The sequence below is a fragment of the Haliotis asinina genome, chromosome 2 (assembly GCF_037392515.1).
Source record: "Haliotis asinina isolate JCU_RB_2024 chromosome 2, JCU_Hal_asi_v2, whole genome shotgun sequence".
In the NCBI taxonomy this organism is placed as follows: domain Eukaryota; kingdom Metazoa; phylum Mollusca; class Gastropoda; order Lepetellida; family Haliotidae; genus Haliotis; species Haliotis asinina.
In genome coordinates, this window is record NC_090281.1 from 4,128,114 (window position 1) to 4,145,695 (window position 17,582).

Consider the following 17,582-nt stretch of genomic DNA (forward strand, 5'->3'; position numbering starts at 1 on the left):
TAAAAATCACCCAAATCAACTGACTTGGCAGACACATGCAGTGAATCAGCATGTGCCAGAGGTAGACCATATGTAAGTTTTCAGGAGCATGTTGAAGTAGGGGAGCTCTTTATCTCTACATGTTTACAGTATTTCATCAGCATGATACAGAGCCTTCCCCCACACATGGAGGACAGGGGAGGAGGAGTCTGCTACCTGATAACTTTCTCTACCAGACTGACCTTTTTGTCTAATTTACTTTATAAACAAAATGGAGAGAAACTGTGCTGGCAGTGGTAGTTGTGCAAGCAGGGAATTACTGATTGTAACAGACAATCTGGCAGTATAAACTATTGCTACTGCCAGACTTCCACTGGCCTCACTTCTAGTCTAATTACTGTACCTGGTCCAGCACTGAACCCCTCCATGCTGACAATCTAAGCCTGTAGATATCTACAGCCAAAGAAACAGGTGATGTGTACATGGTTAAAGGTGCCCAGTCTCGAGTTAATGCTCAGTCATCCTAACTTGGTCAGGATGTACTCAGTGTGTGTCCCACATCGGGATTCAAGTTCAGAGGAGATCCTTGGTACGTAGTCTGCATCCCACATCAAGATTCACAGTCAGAGTAGATCCTCAGTACCCTGTGTGTTCCCCACATTGGGATTCACAGTCAGAGTAGATCCTCAGTACCCTGTGTGTTCCCCACATTGGGATTCACAGTCAGAGTAGATCCTCAGTACCCTGTGTGTTCCCCACATTGGGATTCACAGTCAGATTACATCCTTAGTTTTGAGTAGAATAGAAGCGTGTATTCAGGTTGGATTCCAACCACAGTTTAGGGATACCCCCAGTCCAACATGCAGAATTTCAGAACCAACAGTATTGTTGTATGCTAGATGTTGAATAGAAACTTCTGAATGATTTTTCACATCAGCAGAACAGGTCTCAAAATCCCCCAACATATTTTGTTGAATAGGTCACCAGAATGTCCTCAGTATTTGTATTCAGGGTGGAACCATTTTCTGCATGCATGTTTGGATGGGCACACACACATCGCGTTTGCACGTACACTCTCAAACACACACACTATTTTTTGTAGACTGACTCTGCCCACACCAGGACATGTTCTATTGGGACGGTGTGATCAGTTGGCCAGAAGCCCCACCTGTTAGTTCATTCAGAGGGGAACATCCATTAGGCAAGGATACACTCTTGAGCTGAACTTTAAACTATTGGTTCGCTTGTATATCCCAGCGTTCTTTAACAACAAACATGTCGGTGTGACAGTAATCCAGGTTTACTCAGGTGTTTCATGAATCTGTTAACATGTCTAACACAGATGTATTTATTTCCCCACAATTCCAAGTAATCGTGTTTGCTGGTGACAAACTAGTATACTGAGACAGAGACAGATGCTTTTTCCCTCAGTACTGATCTGATTTACAAGATACAACAGTGAATATGCTGTTCACCTCTGTACTAATCCTTTATTCCTTCAATTCACCAACTACATACTTTAGACAAAATTGTTTTGGAAAAAATTAAATTACCTCCCATAGATCTAGGTACACTGAAGCAATAATATTTTTTTCAAGATGAACTTAAAAATGATTATTTTGCCCTATGTTCATTTTCCACTAAAATACTTTTCAATTTATAATTTCACTTTTTGATCGACCCGTGAAGGTCCCGGGGTAGAATAGGCCTTCAGCAACCCATGCTTGCCATAAAAGGCGACTCAGCTTGTCGTAAGAGGCGACTAACGGGATCGGGTGGTCAGGCTTGCTGACTTGGTTGACACATGTCATCGGTTCCCAATTGCGCAGATTGATGCTCATGTTGTTGATCACTGGATTGTCTGGTCCAGACTCGATTATTTACAGACCGCCGCCATATAGCTGGAATATTGCTGAGTGTGGCGTAAAACTGAACTAACTCACTCACTCACTCACTCACTTTTTGATCAAGTGAAGTTGTAAATATATTCTTATCCTATAGCACAATTCCTGTGCAGTTTCATAGTATTACAAACAGTGATATACTTGCCAAGATACAGCCAAGTCGATTGGTACAATGCCCCTCTGATTCCACCCTTGGGGCATACCTTCAGTAACCCCTCTCAGTTCCCCTACTCAATTCACATATAAACCTATTTGCTTGATCTTGCCTTTGTACTATTCCCAGACACAAAGGCCACACCATATACATTGTGGCACTTTAATCAGACATTGTGGCAACTCCACAATAGCCTACTATGCTTTGATAATACAGTGTTGCACTTAGCAAAACATTATTGTCAGTTAATAAATTTGCTTACCCTTTATGCATTTTCTAATAATAACATTGTTGGAGTGATCTAGAGAGCCAGGTCCACTCTGTTCCCTCCTGATAAGGTGAGGGTGTGTGTGTTGCGCTGTTGTGCCGTAGCCTTGTGCTCGGGAATACTTCACAGTCTTCCCAATTGTAGGACATCTGTATCCTGTACAAGTACTGGTCGACTTCTCTAGCGCCTGGCGTCGTAATCAACCTCTCTCCTTCTTTCATTCCAGGCAGGCTACACAGCAGTGTCAGTGGACGAACGTCTCCATCATCTGCGCTGCAACAGCATCTACAGTAAGTTATTTACCTGCCCATTAATGAAGGTATACTTTCCTTGATTATATGATATGCATGTCTCTCATCACATACACAAAAAATGGGAAATTTGTTACATATTTAGGTTTTTTGATGCATGTTTGAAATGTAGCATAATGTTTTCAGGAGTTCTCTTATGTGGTGAAATATGGATGTGATGATGTATGTTGACGTGTTCATGTAAGTAGCTTTGGAACTTGTTTGATCAGAATTATCCCAAAATTGATACCTCATGTACCAGAAAATTTCTGGCTTAAAAATTTCATTAATTTGAAAAAGATTACTTTTAGACTACAGAATACTTTTTACAATTTTTTTAAAAGAAATATTACTTTTTAAATAGTTCTTAGTTTTAAAGTTTCATTTAATTGTGTATGTACATCTAGTCTTGTCTTCTTTGAGATAACAATTTCATTTCCCTTTTAATCTTTTTCAAAATCGGAAGTGTTGCATTACTTGTTGTGCCTGTCAGGGAAGTTTGAAGAAACGAAGAAGTATAGAAACAACAATCACTCTAACTGCTAGACTTGTGGCTATACGACAGTTTGTAAACATGCTCTCTTACTGAGCAATAACTGTCCTCCCCTGCTTCAAGCACTATCACAAGTACAAGCTCCTTTTGAGTTGTTTTGTCCTCTTATTATTTATTTTATATAGGAACCCTAATTTTGGCTAGATAGCCTAGTGGCTAATCACTCATCACACCAAAGATGCAGGTTCAATTCCCCACATGGGCACAAGTTGTGAAGTCCATTTCTTGGTTCCCTGGACGGGATATCGCAGGAATAGAGTTAAAAGTGGAGCAAAACTAGATTCACTCACCGAAGTTTGGCTTATCAAAATCAAAATATATTTGTTTCATAACATACTTATCTCCCGGATATGTTGTGTGTCAGTCAGTCAGTTTAATAGAAATAAATGATGAAGAATAAATATGAACGCTAATGGAAGTGCAGAATGTATAATACTTAACCAAGACCATGTAGACGTTGTCAGTTAAGACTTTTTCCTCAATGTGCAGTGTTTGGCACTGACTACAATGCATTTCAGCATTTGTCAGCTGTTCATTTTGCCTTAATGATATATGTAATTGTTTTATATATTTTTAGAATCCATCCAAGTAAGATAAAAAATTAGATGTCTTTTTTTCTCATTTTCTGATTGTGGGTGTTTGACAGATTGATACGTGATTGAACCCAAAACTATATCAAGTGTCTCTCCTTAGATGACTGTGACTGTGGATAGGTGTTCATGATATCAGTCACTGGATTGTCTTGGCCAGAACATTCAGTCTCCATTGCCTGAAATTGTCTGTCTGTGTAGTAAAGATTTTGTATATTTACAAAGACTTTATCACACCAGGACTTATATAACATATCACAGCCTTACAGAAGTTTCAGGATGGTCAATCAGGTCACCACAGGTGTAATCAGTGTATTCTCAACACTTTGTTTGAAAACTAAATACATGACAGCATTTCTGATGTGACTTACAAGATATGTCCTTTGCTCCATGTTACATGTACATGATAATACTTATACAAACCTGGACCATAATGGCCCACCATGGACTGACGTTGTTATTGACAGTGTTGATGTTGACTAATCAGCATCCTGTGTGAAACTGGCACATTGTTTGTGAGTCGTTAATGACTGACAGACTGACATGCATCACATCATTACAACAGAAGACTGTGTGATGCTGGGTGCACTTTGACCTCGTGTCCTGTAGACTGGGCTAGGAGTATAGCCCATCAGTGCAACTCTTTGTCTGCCATCAAGTGGTCAGGCTCACTGGCTTGGTTGACACATGCTATAGTAACCAACTGCGTAGACTGGTGTTCATGCTTTTGATCACTGGATTGTCTGATCCAGAATGGATTATTTACAGACCGCCGCCAGATAGCTGGATATTGTTAAGTGCTGTGTAAACAACAAACTAATTAATACTTTACCAGTAACTGAAGACTGTTGAGGTGTAATAACTCTACAGTGTGTGCATGTGTGTACTTTATGGTTCTTATTGCCACAGGTGACCATGTGCTATTGTTGAGTTAATGTGTAATAACATCATTCATTGTGGAGTTAATGTGCAATAACATCATTCATTGTGGAGTTAATGTGTAATAACATCATTCATTGTGGAGTTAATTTGCAATAACATCATTCATTTATTAAAATGTCTATAAGTAATGTACAGAGTAACCTACTGGAATCTTGGACTTAAGATAATCTGTCTGTTGTGAATGAATGCAGTAAGCCTGTCGCCTAAGGCTTGGTGTTAGTGCCATGGATTCACTGAGCTCAGATTATCAGTAATTCCTTGTTAGTTATTATCTGAATGTTCGTATTACAAATGTAACAAGCCCTTGTTCGCCGCCATTAGCCAAGATTTCTTCTACAGAACTGAATACTCATGTGTACATAGACTCCACTCTTAACACAGCATATATTTATGAACAAACCGACCAACTGAAAACTATCAAATAACATTAAATTTTAAAGATGTGCAAATAATATAATATAGTAGTGTCTGTTTTTGTCTCCACAAGTTTCTTTGTCCGTGGGTGAAAACAAAGCTGAAGACAGCATGAATGTAGACTCCATGTTGACTGAAATATCAGGGAAATCACTCACTCTGTGATTTATTGCTGGAGGAATGTCTGCACATGTTGAGACACATGTTCCAGCTCAGTCTTTAGAGTGGCTAGATGTGTCAGATACTTCTACACTCAACTCTCAGTCAGTTTACAGTCAACTCACAGTCAACTGAGGGGAATACGCCAAAACACTTTTCTAGAATTCCTGTCATCTGCAGCTCCAAAACAGTTCTGGTTTTCTTCTTTTCCATCTTGACTCTTTCCAAACCATATTTATAATGATGGCCCACAGCCATGAGTTAGATTCATACTTACATGATTAGTTAGTAATAATATTATCAACTATTAATAACTAATAACATCAATTATTTATTTATTTGTCATTGATAATTGCTAACTGTTTGTGTCCTTGTCAGAAATATCATATGGCTTTTGTGTTCTGTATATAATGTGTATGGTTTGGAAACACAAAGAACATCAGTTAAAAACATATATATTATACTCTATAATATAACATTGATGATTATTTTCATAACCTCAGAAACTGCATGTAAATGTATTGATAAGCAATTTTAAAAAAGTGCCATATTATTTGCAGCCATGCTTGTCTACAGCATTGCCCACACTGAGGGAAACCACTAATCAATTCCCCCATTACATAAGAAGGGTAATAGAATAGATCCCAACAACTATAGAGGTTTTGCAATAAGCAGCTGCTTGGTGAACTCTCTTGTAAAGTACTTAATGAGCGAATAACCAAATACTGTGAAAACAATAAAATATTTGATAAATGTCAAGCAGGTTTCAGAACATCTGATAACGTCTTCACACTAAAAACTGTTATCACATCTGATAACATCTTCATACTAAAAACTGTTATTGACAATTCTAAATCGAAGAAAAGGAAGCTTTATGCTTGCTTTGTCAATTTTACAAAGGCCTTTGACACTGTTGATAGTGATTACTGATCTTAAATCATATTTTGATAAAGAGAAAAGTGGCCTAACACTGGCTGGTCTCAAGATATTCCATTTACTGGCTGCCGATTATCTGGTCCCTCTGTCTGATTCACCAGGTAAACTCCAGGAACTTCTCAATAACCTCTCAAATTCCTCCGGTGGCAATGAATTAACTATCAATATTGAAAATACTAATGTAGTTATTCTGGCACAAAAACCCGCTATCCACCATTCAGATGCTCGGTAGCAGGGCAGAGTGTTAATGTCTTAGACTTGTAAAATAGGGTCAAGGAGCGTACTATGTTCTCTCCTAATTTGTTTGGAGATACTTTAGGTCCATCAGTATGCTGCAAAATCTCCAAGGCAATTGTTGAAAATGTTATTCTTTATGACAGTAATGTCTGGGGACTTTGCTCTGCTGAGACATGTAGATACTTTTTCTCCTGAAAAACTACAAATACAATTTTGCAAATGTACTCTGGGAGTTTCTCCGCAAACGCACAACAGGGCATACAGAGCAGAGTTTGGTTTATACCCTCTACTATTAGATCCATTGTTCATTTCTACAGACATATTTTACAGTCTCCAAATACCATTCTGAAACATGTCTTTAATGAATCAATAACAACTGCCAAACACAAAATTGGATGGTACTAAAAACTCAGTTGCATCTTAGATAAGTTTAACATCAAGGAAAGTAATCTAACTTCTTAGTCTGTTCTGGAGGACCTCCAGTTGAAATTTACAGACATGTTCCACTCCTCTCTTCAAGATGAACCCAATTCACTAAATTCAACGAACAAACTTTGAACTTACAGAAAATTTTAATCAGGAATTAAATTCAAACCATATCTTGAACACTGCAAGATAGTAAAAACACTGTGTTCACTTCACAAAGTTAGGCTGCATGGTCACAAGCTACATGTTGAACTAGGTAGGAGAACAAGACCATCAACACCTCTGCAAGACATCTCTGTAGTCAATGCTCAGTCATTGAAGATGAAGAGCACTGTTTCATGTATTATTCTAAATAGTCAGAAGTAAGGTGCCACATACTTAAGTTCCTTTCATCTCCAAACAATAAATTTCAAAGACTAACTACAACCGAAAACTTTAGCCTCATGTTTAAAAATAACCAACCAAATAGTATAGAAATAATTTGTTACTGTATGTATAACTTTAAACAAATATAGAAGACTTCTTGATTGTCCCAGGCCACTATTACACACATTATATCATATGTCTTGTTACTGTGATTCATTATATACCTTGCTTATGTAGCTCCTAGTGTCTAATTGTTATAAGGCTCATGTATGTGTATTTCTGTATATTTGTACCTTTTTATCCCCCTGGCATGTAATGCGGGGGGATATAGACGACGCCTCGTCTGTCCGTCCCCCGTCCGTCCGTCCATCCATAATCATTTTGTTTCCGGAGCATAACTCAGAAACCATTCAATATTTTTAGACCAAACTTGATAGATATAGTAATCTCAGCCTATGATTGTGCCTTTTGCTATTTACAGATTTTTGGCATTTATATTTTTTTGTTTTTCCATGGAGCATTTTGGTGTTAGTCTTAAAGTGGGGTGGGCTTCATTTCCAGAGCAGAACTCAGAAACCGTTCAATATTTTTCTGCAAAACTTGGTAGATATATCAATCAGAACCTATAGTGGTGCCTTTAGCTACGTACAGCATCTTATGATTAATTATTTTTGCTCGGTTTCCATGGAAACATTTTGGACATAGTATCAAAAGTGGGAGGTGTGTTTCGTTTCCAGAGCAGAACTCAAAAGCCGTTCACTATTTTTCTGCAAAACTTGGTAGATATATGAGTCAGAAGCTGAAGTGGTGCCTTTTGCTATGTACAGGTTTTTGTAATATATTATTTTCTTGGTTTCCATGGACACTTTTTGGACTTAGTCTGAAAATGGAGGGGTGGGCTTCATTCCCAGAGAACAACTCGAAAACCATTTCATATCTTTCAACAGATCTTGGCAGATATATGAAATTGTGACTTTGCTGGTTACAGATATATGGCATTTATAATTTTCATGAATTCCATGGAAACAATTCAAACTTCATCTAAAAAACAATGAGTAACTCTCAGATTATTTGTCGTTTCAAACATGTGGGGGCCGGGAGGATATGTAATCTTCTAATGACTCGTGTATGTTTGTCTGTAGTCAAAAGAATGTTGCCACTGTTCCTTCATGGAATGCTATGTAATAAATATCTTATCTTATCTTATATATATCTTAGAAAATTAGTCAACAGTTTATGGGACCTAATTGTGCAGGTTTACAAGATGATAATACCAAATGTGTGAGATAACGTCAGTAACTCAATCTATCATGTGATAAATAGAAATAGATATCAAGGGGAGGGGGTGAGTGAAGCAGGGGAAGGGGTGGATGTAAGAGTTGATCACTGGATCTCCAATAGCCAGTTTGTGGCAGTCCATCACTGGATTGTTTAGATCTGGCCCAGATAACAGATGACTACCTAGTCATTTATGTTGGGTATATTTGTGTTGGGTATATTTGTGTTGGGTATATTTGTGTTGGGTATATTTGTGTTGGGTATATTTGTGTTGGGTATATTTGTATATTTGTGTTGGGTATATTTGTGTTGGGTATATTTGTGTTGGGTATATTTGTTGTAAGGAAAGTTAATAGTTTTGGGGGACTATGAGTTATTCTCAGTAGTACGTTGCTACGTGGATGTTATAATGATGAAGACTGGAAATATGACATCAGACCACATCCAGTTAATTTCTGTTAATTTGATATATTTGATGAAGATAAGGCTATGTTGAATATCATTTTAGTTTTTTGTCCAAACATGTCAGAAAAGTAATTAAAAGTAAAAGTGGTAAAGATATGAAGTTGAACCATTTTAGATAAACGGAAATGTGATCCTTCATTTACACTGAGAGATCAGAGTTCACTCAGTGCCACACCTGATGCAGCCAGGGATGCCTCATTACAGGGAGGTGCTACAGGTGTCAAAGATCTTTGTTCAGATAAGATTGAATAAATGAACAAAGTACCACTGATATCCGCTCTAAGAAGGATGAATTCTGACATTCACTAATGGCTCTGTATAGAATCGTTGAGTACCATTAACCTGAGCATTGTCTCAAACAACAGATGAAACTTGTGACTGCATGGCCTGGAGTAGATGGCAGTAATAGATTCTAACGTAGCGCTGGATCTGTGCCAGTTCATGTTTACTGAGTGAGTGAGTGAGTTTTGTGCTGCTGTTTTTGCAATATTCCAGCAATATTCCAGCAATATCACATCAGGGATGCTAGATATGGGCTTTACCCAATATGAGAATGCAACCCAAGTCAACAGACATACTTTTTAAAAATCCCTGTTTTCAAGCAAATGATAAATGCCTGTATGTGTTATGGTCGTTCAAGAAAGATCATTCAACAGCAGTGACATGGAGTGATAGAACAACCAAGCCATTGACGGCAAAACGACAGAACAACACCAAGTAGTAAATCACTGGCCTGTCACACCCAGCAGTATATGTATGTACAGCAGTATATGTATGTGCAGCAGTATATGCATGTGCAGCAGTATATGTATGTACAACAGTATATGCATGTGCAGCAGTATATGTATGTACAACAGTATATGTATGTACAACAGTGTATGTATGTACAGCAGTTTATGTAGGTACGGCAGTATATGTATGTACAACAGTATATGTATGTACAGCAGTATATGTAGGTACGGCAGTATATGTATGTACAACAGTGTATGTATGTACAGCAGTATATGTAGGTACGGCAGTATATGTATGTACAGCCATGACATGTAAGGCTAATGAGCACCATTGTGGTAATCAGTGTCAGACAGTGCCAGCATGTGTGACCGCTTTTGATCCTGCCAACCAGTATCCATACTGGCCAATGTCTGGCGCCATCCATCACCACTGTGATGAGCTATGGTCTGTCAGCACCATTCTGTGATTCTGGCTCAAGGTGGAAAATGTCTGTGACCTATCTCATTTTACATATTTCTTCCACCTGGAAACTAATAATGGTACTATTGCTCACGTTCCCTGCCAGGATATTGATTGATGTGAAATGCTCACTTATTGGAGTTGGGGGGAGAGAGGGTGTAGCCAAGTGGTCAAAGCGCTTGTCATGCCGACGATTCTGGTGCCCATGCTGGAATATTTCTAAAAGCAGTGTAAAACCCAACTCATTCACTTGTCGTACAGGTACCTTCTACGGAGAATGGTTGGGAAGTTTAAATACATCTGTGCTTAGTAGAGACTTTTTACTTTTGTCAGGACTTGTATGTGTCTTCAATCATCGGATCACTCTTCCATTGTCATTTCAAAGCTGAGTGGCACTCACTCACTCACATAAATGTTCATCAAGAAAATAGATCTTCTGTAATCTAGCGTCCATGAAAGTTCTTTCTGTGAAAACCCCTCCCATTTAAATATGCTTGTTTTTTATTTCCAACCATATAATCAAAAGCATGGAAATCCACACACATTTCATTTTTGCCTCACACACTCAAAAAACTGAGTCACCGAGACAACGAGGAAACACAGAGATGGAGGGAACCACCAACAGATGGCGCCCGAACACAGGTCAGGTCTGTGAGTGGCCACTGGGTTCCATTAAGGTCAAGGACACATGTGGTGTAACTGTGTTTACAATTTGATAAGTCAGTAGTTTGGAATCCCCAGCGTCAGACCTAACAGGCCCCACCACCCACAGGTAATCACTGGCATGTCGTAAACACACAGATCTTTTTTCAGGAAACACTCTCTCATGTTTTGTTAGTTTTTAGTTTATCAGTGATTTGTGTCTTTCTTTTTTCATGAATAATATCTTATTACATGGTAAACAAATGTATTGGTTGTTGGTGGGAGTGTGTGATGTTTTGTGCGGAGGTCAGCACTATTCTAGCCCCAAAACAAAATCAGAAATCCAAGAGATTAATATACGTTTCACATAAAGTTGTCAAAAATACTGCTCAAAAATAGCTTGATCAGGATTACATCATTCATGGCCTCAGTGAAGCTTTCCAAATGTTTTGTGTTGAATGGACTTTGGAAGCCGAGGACATTTCCAAATTGAACTCATATGACGGAAAGAATGACTTATACAGTTATGTATTTAACCTGTGCTGTATGTCTCCATGATTGTTTAGATGAACACTTTATATGCCTTTGCATGTATTTATGATGGTACCTCTAGTGAGTCAGACTGCACTCACCTGTCCATGACACCTGATATAAATGCTATTTAACTTGAAAACCAAGGAAGTGGAATCAGTCACTAGCAGACTTTCATGGAAAACAGGTGTGTGGGTTATCAGACTAGCGGCTGGCTTTAATGGAAGTGACATGTTTCTTGTAGGTTCTCAACAGACATTGCATGCTCAAATTTTGGCATGGAAACAAAAGTTCCTGTTCTAAGGAATGTCCCCCCTCTCCCCCACTGACCGCTTTCCCCCAATATCTTGCAGGTTCCTGGTTTGTATCTAATCAGGTATGAATCATGATGTGTTAAAATAAACTTTATATAGCAGCTAGAGCAGACGTGCAACAAGGGGGCATCTCAGAGCAGGACACGGATAAACCATTTTGGAAAACACAAGACTAAAACCTAGTCTCTAAAATGAACATATTGTGCACAAACAAAGTTCATAGGAAAAAAGTATATAATAGAAAGATTTTCTTCATTTCCTAAAGCTGTGGCAGTCTAACTTGCCACATCTTCTAGATGTGCCACGTAGTCTGGACTTTCATGGGTTTTATTGGATATAATAACTTCAGGGTCTGTATGACTAGGGGAACACTTGGATTTATGAAAATAACAGAAATATTCAAATTGGGAAAACTCTGAATTATTGACACTATTGTGCTCATTGCAACCTTAGTTAGTAACCATGTTCCAGCTGACAAATACAGGTTGCACCTGTTGCACAATACAGAAATATATATGATGCTTCAGTTCTGATATAGAACATTATAAGAGAATTATTCATTGTGTGATCAGATCATTTAGTCCTACTTCATGTCATAAACTATCAGTCCTTCAACACAAGCCATGTAGTTACTTCCTCAGATTATGTGTGGTTTTTTAGCAGTAGCATTGGTCCAGGTTGACATTTTCCAATGTTAATTTGCACCACTGGAAGTTATCATGATTTAAACTTGAGGAGATTTGGGTAGAATTGGTCTTTTCAGTTTTACCGAAAAAAGGCAACTAACTAGATCCGATGGTCAAGCTCGCTGACATGGTTGACTCATGTCATTGTATTGTACAGACTGCTACCATATAGTTGGAAGATTGCCATATGCAGCATAAAACTACATTCATTCACTCACGCTTACTATTTAAATCAAACCTAGATTATTTATAGAATTAGTATAGTGCTGAGTGAGGCATAAAACAAAACAAAGTAAAAGGAAATAACATACCCAGTAAAGAAATTCTTTTTTTTTTTGCTTCTTTACTTTATTCGTTTAGAAATATTTGTTGAATTCTGTCTAAGCAGAGCCATTACTTTTGACACAGTCCCCCGATGTCATGCAACTGCCACTGTGAGCAACAAGTACAATTGGACAACTTAACACAGGATTCCTGTTCTTACACATCTCGGAATTATCTTACAGCTTCTATCTCGAGATAAGGATGATGGCATCATGTCCATAGTCACCTGAGAAATTTGTTTATCTATTACGTATACAAAACTCACCTGTTCCCCACAAGACACACGGAACATCAGCTCTGTGTCTGTTTACATGTGCGGAGATATTGCACATACAGAACCGTATGTCTCAGGTTCCGGGAATCTGCTAGATTTTGGAGTTTTGTGTTGATAATGTGCAGCTAATGCAGTTTGGATTTCTTTAAAAAGTCTTTCAAGGTTAAAGAAAAACAGCTAAATAACACAGTGGATTTGGGGAGTTTCTCATCATCTGTTTATGTTTGAAGAGAACCAGTTTATGATGTAGGTTGAGTGATTACAATTAGTCCAACTTTGTTGTTCTGGCAATGGATAAGAGAGTTAGAAGAGTCTCTGGCAGATACTGGTATTCCCTCCTACACAGGAACCACACAGGAGTGCCAGAACACAGAGGATGTGGAGCGGCACTCCGAACAGCCAGCCTGTCTTACATCCAGTTTGATGAAGTATTTTTCTTAGTGTAATTAACACATCAAAGATGGAGACTATGCAGAGGATATGGCTGGATGTGATGAATGTCATGGAAACGAGCATCTGGAGTGTATTTCTCAGTGTAGTTAGCCGTGGTTTATTGACCTGGGATTACTCATGTGACTGATGTTCCTGTCAGTGGTAATTGTTGTATGGTTATGGCTGTGTCAGGAATGTCTGGATAGTGGGTGGCTCTGTGGGTGAAGTGTGCGCCTGTCAGACCTGGTTTGATTCTCATCACATGGGTTCAGTATCATAAACTGTTCCATGTGAATTTAGGGATATATCTATTTGTAGTATGTGTCACTCAGTCACGTTCTTAACCATTCATATCTCATTCCCAGGCTCACTTGTATCTCACTCACTAACTCAGCTAATCATTCATTCTTTCACTGACTCAGTCACGCAGTGTTCTTTAGAATTTCTAGAAAAATACATTTGAACAAGTAGTTTGATTGGTCAAATGCTACTGACATATTATATTGACCTGTCTTAAAAAACATAAGTAATCATCGTGTGTGAAAAAAAAAGTATTGCAAGAAATATGTGTATCATTCCTGAAATCTTTGAAGGGCATTTGGAAGTGGAATGCATAAAAAAAGAAAGATTTATGGATGTTGACTTCTATATTATGATTAACACATTTCGGATTGTATCATCCAACAAAGGAGCAAGCAACCACTCCAAAACATTATTTACAATAGGCAAGCTGGCGTCCATAAGTCTTGCTTTTCTTATGTATCATTCATAGTCATAAAAAATCTGCAACTTAGTTCATTTTTTATAATCAATTGTGTAGGATAATGTTTATGGGTGTTTTGACAGCTGTTGACTTGAAATCGTGTCTTGATGGTACATACTGGTAACGTTCACATCCCAGTCCAGGAATGTCAGACCACCTGTTTCACTGCCTCTTGTATCTTATCTGGCTCACAGTCCATAGAATGCAATATTTTACTCGTCACCCAACCTTTTCTATGATGCAAAAGATAGCAAGATGATGCAGCAAGTCTAGATTTATCTGAGCTCTCTGGGCTCCTTTTTAATGTATATGGAGTGATTTGTTTGTATCAGAATTAGATATACATGTACATGTATTCAGAGATTTGTTTGTATCAGAATTAGATATACATGTTCCTGTATTCAGGGCTTTGTTTCCTCTGTGTATACCCTTAACATTAGACTCTGACCCGGAGTAGTAGGATAGTGAAAAGTAGGATCCCTGTATTGTCATGGAAACAGTAATGTCTGAAGATGTCGCTGCATGTTGGGAGTACAGACCCCAACACTGACGCCTATCACAACACACGCAAAGGCTTGTCAATGATTCATCTTTAAAATAACATTGATTATGTGGTATTAGTCAGGATATGAACTTTATGTCACTGGTATGTCAAATATGAGATTGTCTAACAAATTTCTGCAAATGTTATATAAGGTTAACTGAGGTTTTGAATGTTACTTTGCTCAAACAGTGTTTGACATGTAACATGAAACCTCACTCTCTCACTCACTCACTCACTCACTCACTCAGGATTAATTCTGACGATACTGACATCTGTTTCAGGACAAGCCCCCCATCTCCTCTTTCTCATCCTGACTACCACAGCCTTCAGGTGTCACCAGAGAAACTCCGACAAGATCTTCAAAAGGAACTCAATGCAGATCCATCAGAGCTAAAGAGCAGGTCCTGGTACCATGGTAACATCTCCCGACAGAGAGCTGAAACCCTGGTCACTGAGGATGGTGATTTCCTTGTGAGGGACTGTATATCTCGACCTGGGGATTTTGTGTTAACATGTTGCTGGAAGTCTGTCCCTCTTCACTTCATGATAAATGCTTTAGTTGGAGATTCTCTTCTCGGTGCCCTACCAAAGATCTATTATCAATTTGAAGATGAGTCTTTCAATAGTATTCAGGTCTTAATTGATTACTATCAATCTAAAGGTAAGCCTGTGACAAATGCATCATCTGCTGTGCTCAAGTCACCCATTGCACGCTCTATGCCTCTGAGTTACTATGACTCCAAGTATGGAGCTCTGACAAGCCTCGCTGCTGTGAACATTTACTCATCTAAACAAAGCCCCAGAGGTAGCCCACTATCCACCCCTACAGGAAGCCCTTTTGGAAGCCCAGGAATGAACCGAAAAGGTCCCAAACGGACCGGCAGTCAACCCTTGTTGTCTATGGATGACATGGTGGATGACAGAAGCCGTTCGCCATCAATAGACCGATGTGACAGCCTCCCCATGATCAACACGCCAACAGCAAGCCCTCAGCTGTCAGGAAGGAAAGAGTTTCAGCCTGTTTACCACCAACGGGCAGGGAGCGAGCCAGTGCTGACTCCTAATGGTGGCTTGGCTCCATGTCCACAGAACGGGACTGAGAAAGGAGGGTCTGATAGTGACCTCTCCAAACCTCCTCCTCCCAAGCCCAGCCGCATACCTTCAGTGAAATACAAGCAGCGGCCTGTGGTGGAGGTTCGCAACAAGTTACTGTATGAAGACGATGGCCGGGACTACTCAGACTATTGTCAGGTGAAGGAGAGTCCGAGCTGGTTGACTGACAATCAGAACAATGTGATGAACAAGGTGAAACAACTGAACAGCAGGAGACTGGACAATGACCCCCTTGGGGAGAAAGACATTTATGATAATAATTTCAACAATCTTAAAAAAACACTTACAAGCACACCCAATACAAAAAAAGATCCGTCATCGAGAATGAGACTTTTCTCTGACACCAGGTTTTCTGTGATTGACACAAGTGAGCCTGACTCGCCTAAGGACACTGTCATGGACAACCAAGGACCAGAGAGCTGTGTTTACGATGTCAAATACCTTAGGCAAAGGAAAATTACAACACCTAAGGTCAAATCTCATATGAGTTACTCACCACATGACTTTAAAACCAGTTTATTGCAAAGTGATAATAAGCCTCTGGATGCTTCCTCCATGATCTCAGTCAAGACACTTCTGTTGGAAGGAAGTCCTAAAGTTATTGCTCAACATATGACCAAAGTGGACTTACAGTCGCTCAATATTCTGAAGGAACATGACTTTGGTGTTGGAGTGCAGTCTGGGTTGGAACTGCTGACCTTGCCTCAGGGGAAGCAACTACGGCAGGACTTGATTGAAAGGTATGCTCTACTTATATGTATCTTTAACAATATGATTTACAAGACTACCACAGTTCTAGGGATCTGCCATAAATGTACATATACTGGCAAACAAGGATAAGCTGAGCACTGATCTGACAGTTGACCCATATTAGTGTGGATGAGTGCCGCCCACTGACCCTTGCCTTTGTGAGTGAAGGGGCCCAAGGTTGTGATTAAGTATAGTGAATAACGACCTTGCTACACTGACCATGTGAGAGTTAATAGGTATGTACAGCTTTGTGTGGAATTAATTTCATTGTCATGCACTGCATGTGCACTAGCCAGTGTCTGTTGTACCTTTCTAAAACCAAGTGGGTTTTCTCATTGCCATGTACTGCCTACTTCTTGTAAGCGCATTCTCTGCAACAGTCCATGTTTGCCTGTAGATAACAAGCAAGCAGTCAAGGTGCAATTACTTATGGGGTTTTGTCATATAGCTGGGATGTTGCTGAGTGCAGCCTGAAACAACACACCAAATATCACAGATTGATGCAGTCTTGTATACTCCACTTTTGTTGTAGATGTCATTGTATGAAGCTGCTGGTGATGGTGTCCACATTGACGTGCGCGACGACAACTGAGCGGGCTCGGATGGCCAGCCAGTGGATCCAGGTTGCAAGTGAACTCAAGACCACCATTGGGAATCTGTTTGGTTTTGTCAGCGTCATGGACGCCCTCGTGTCACGACAGGTGAGTCTGAGACATTATGACACGGTAAGTGTCAGCTATCATGATAGACCAATGTCTTTGAGGACAACAGTCTTTGGTTGTGCAAGTGTTGGTTGGTGAGAGCTGAAGTGTGTAATGGTCTTTGCACATGCAGATCTATTTACTTCAGACTGTAAAAGTAGACAACCTCAGTTATTCACTGCAAGCACTCTGTCATGGATACAGGGGAGGTAACAGTGTGACAGAAAAACACTTCAATCACTGCTGTTTTGTCACTGAATTCGTGAAAGAATATCTTTGTATATTTTCAGTCAAATACAAATGATAATAAAGCTTATTAAATTGCCTTTTTACACATATTATTACCAGGTTCTGAA

General features: G+C 39.2%; 1 protein-coding gene across 4 annotated transcripts in view; it reads left to right on the forward strand.

Annotated features, from left to right (window-relative positions):
- The window catches only part of LOC137273150 (breast cancer anti-estrogen resistance protein 3 homolog), a 125,085-nt gene that overhangs the window by 104,882 nt on the left and 2,621 nt on the right, over positions 1-17,582 (forward strand). For all 4 annotated transcript variants that reach the window (XM_067805623.1, XM_067805624.1, XM_067805625.1 and 1 more), the window contains exons 4-6: positions 2,532-2,595; positions 14,944-16,515; positions 17,058-17,226. In XM_067805623.1, coding sequence (XP_067661724.1) covers positions 2,532-2,595; positions 14,944-16,515; positions 17,058-17,226 — 1,805 coding nt within the window. The remainder of the gene's footprint in view (positions 1-2,531; positions 2,596-14,943; positions 16,516-17,057; positions 17,227-17,582) is intronic.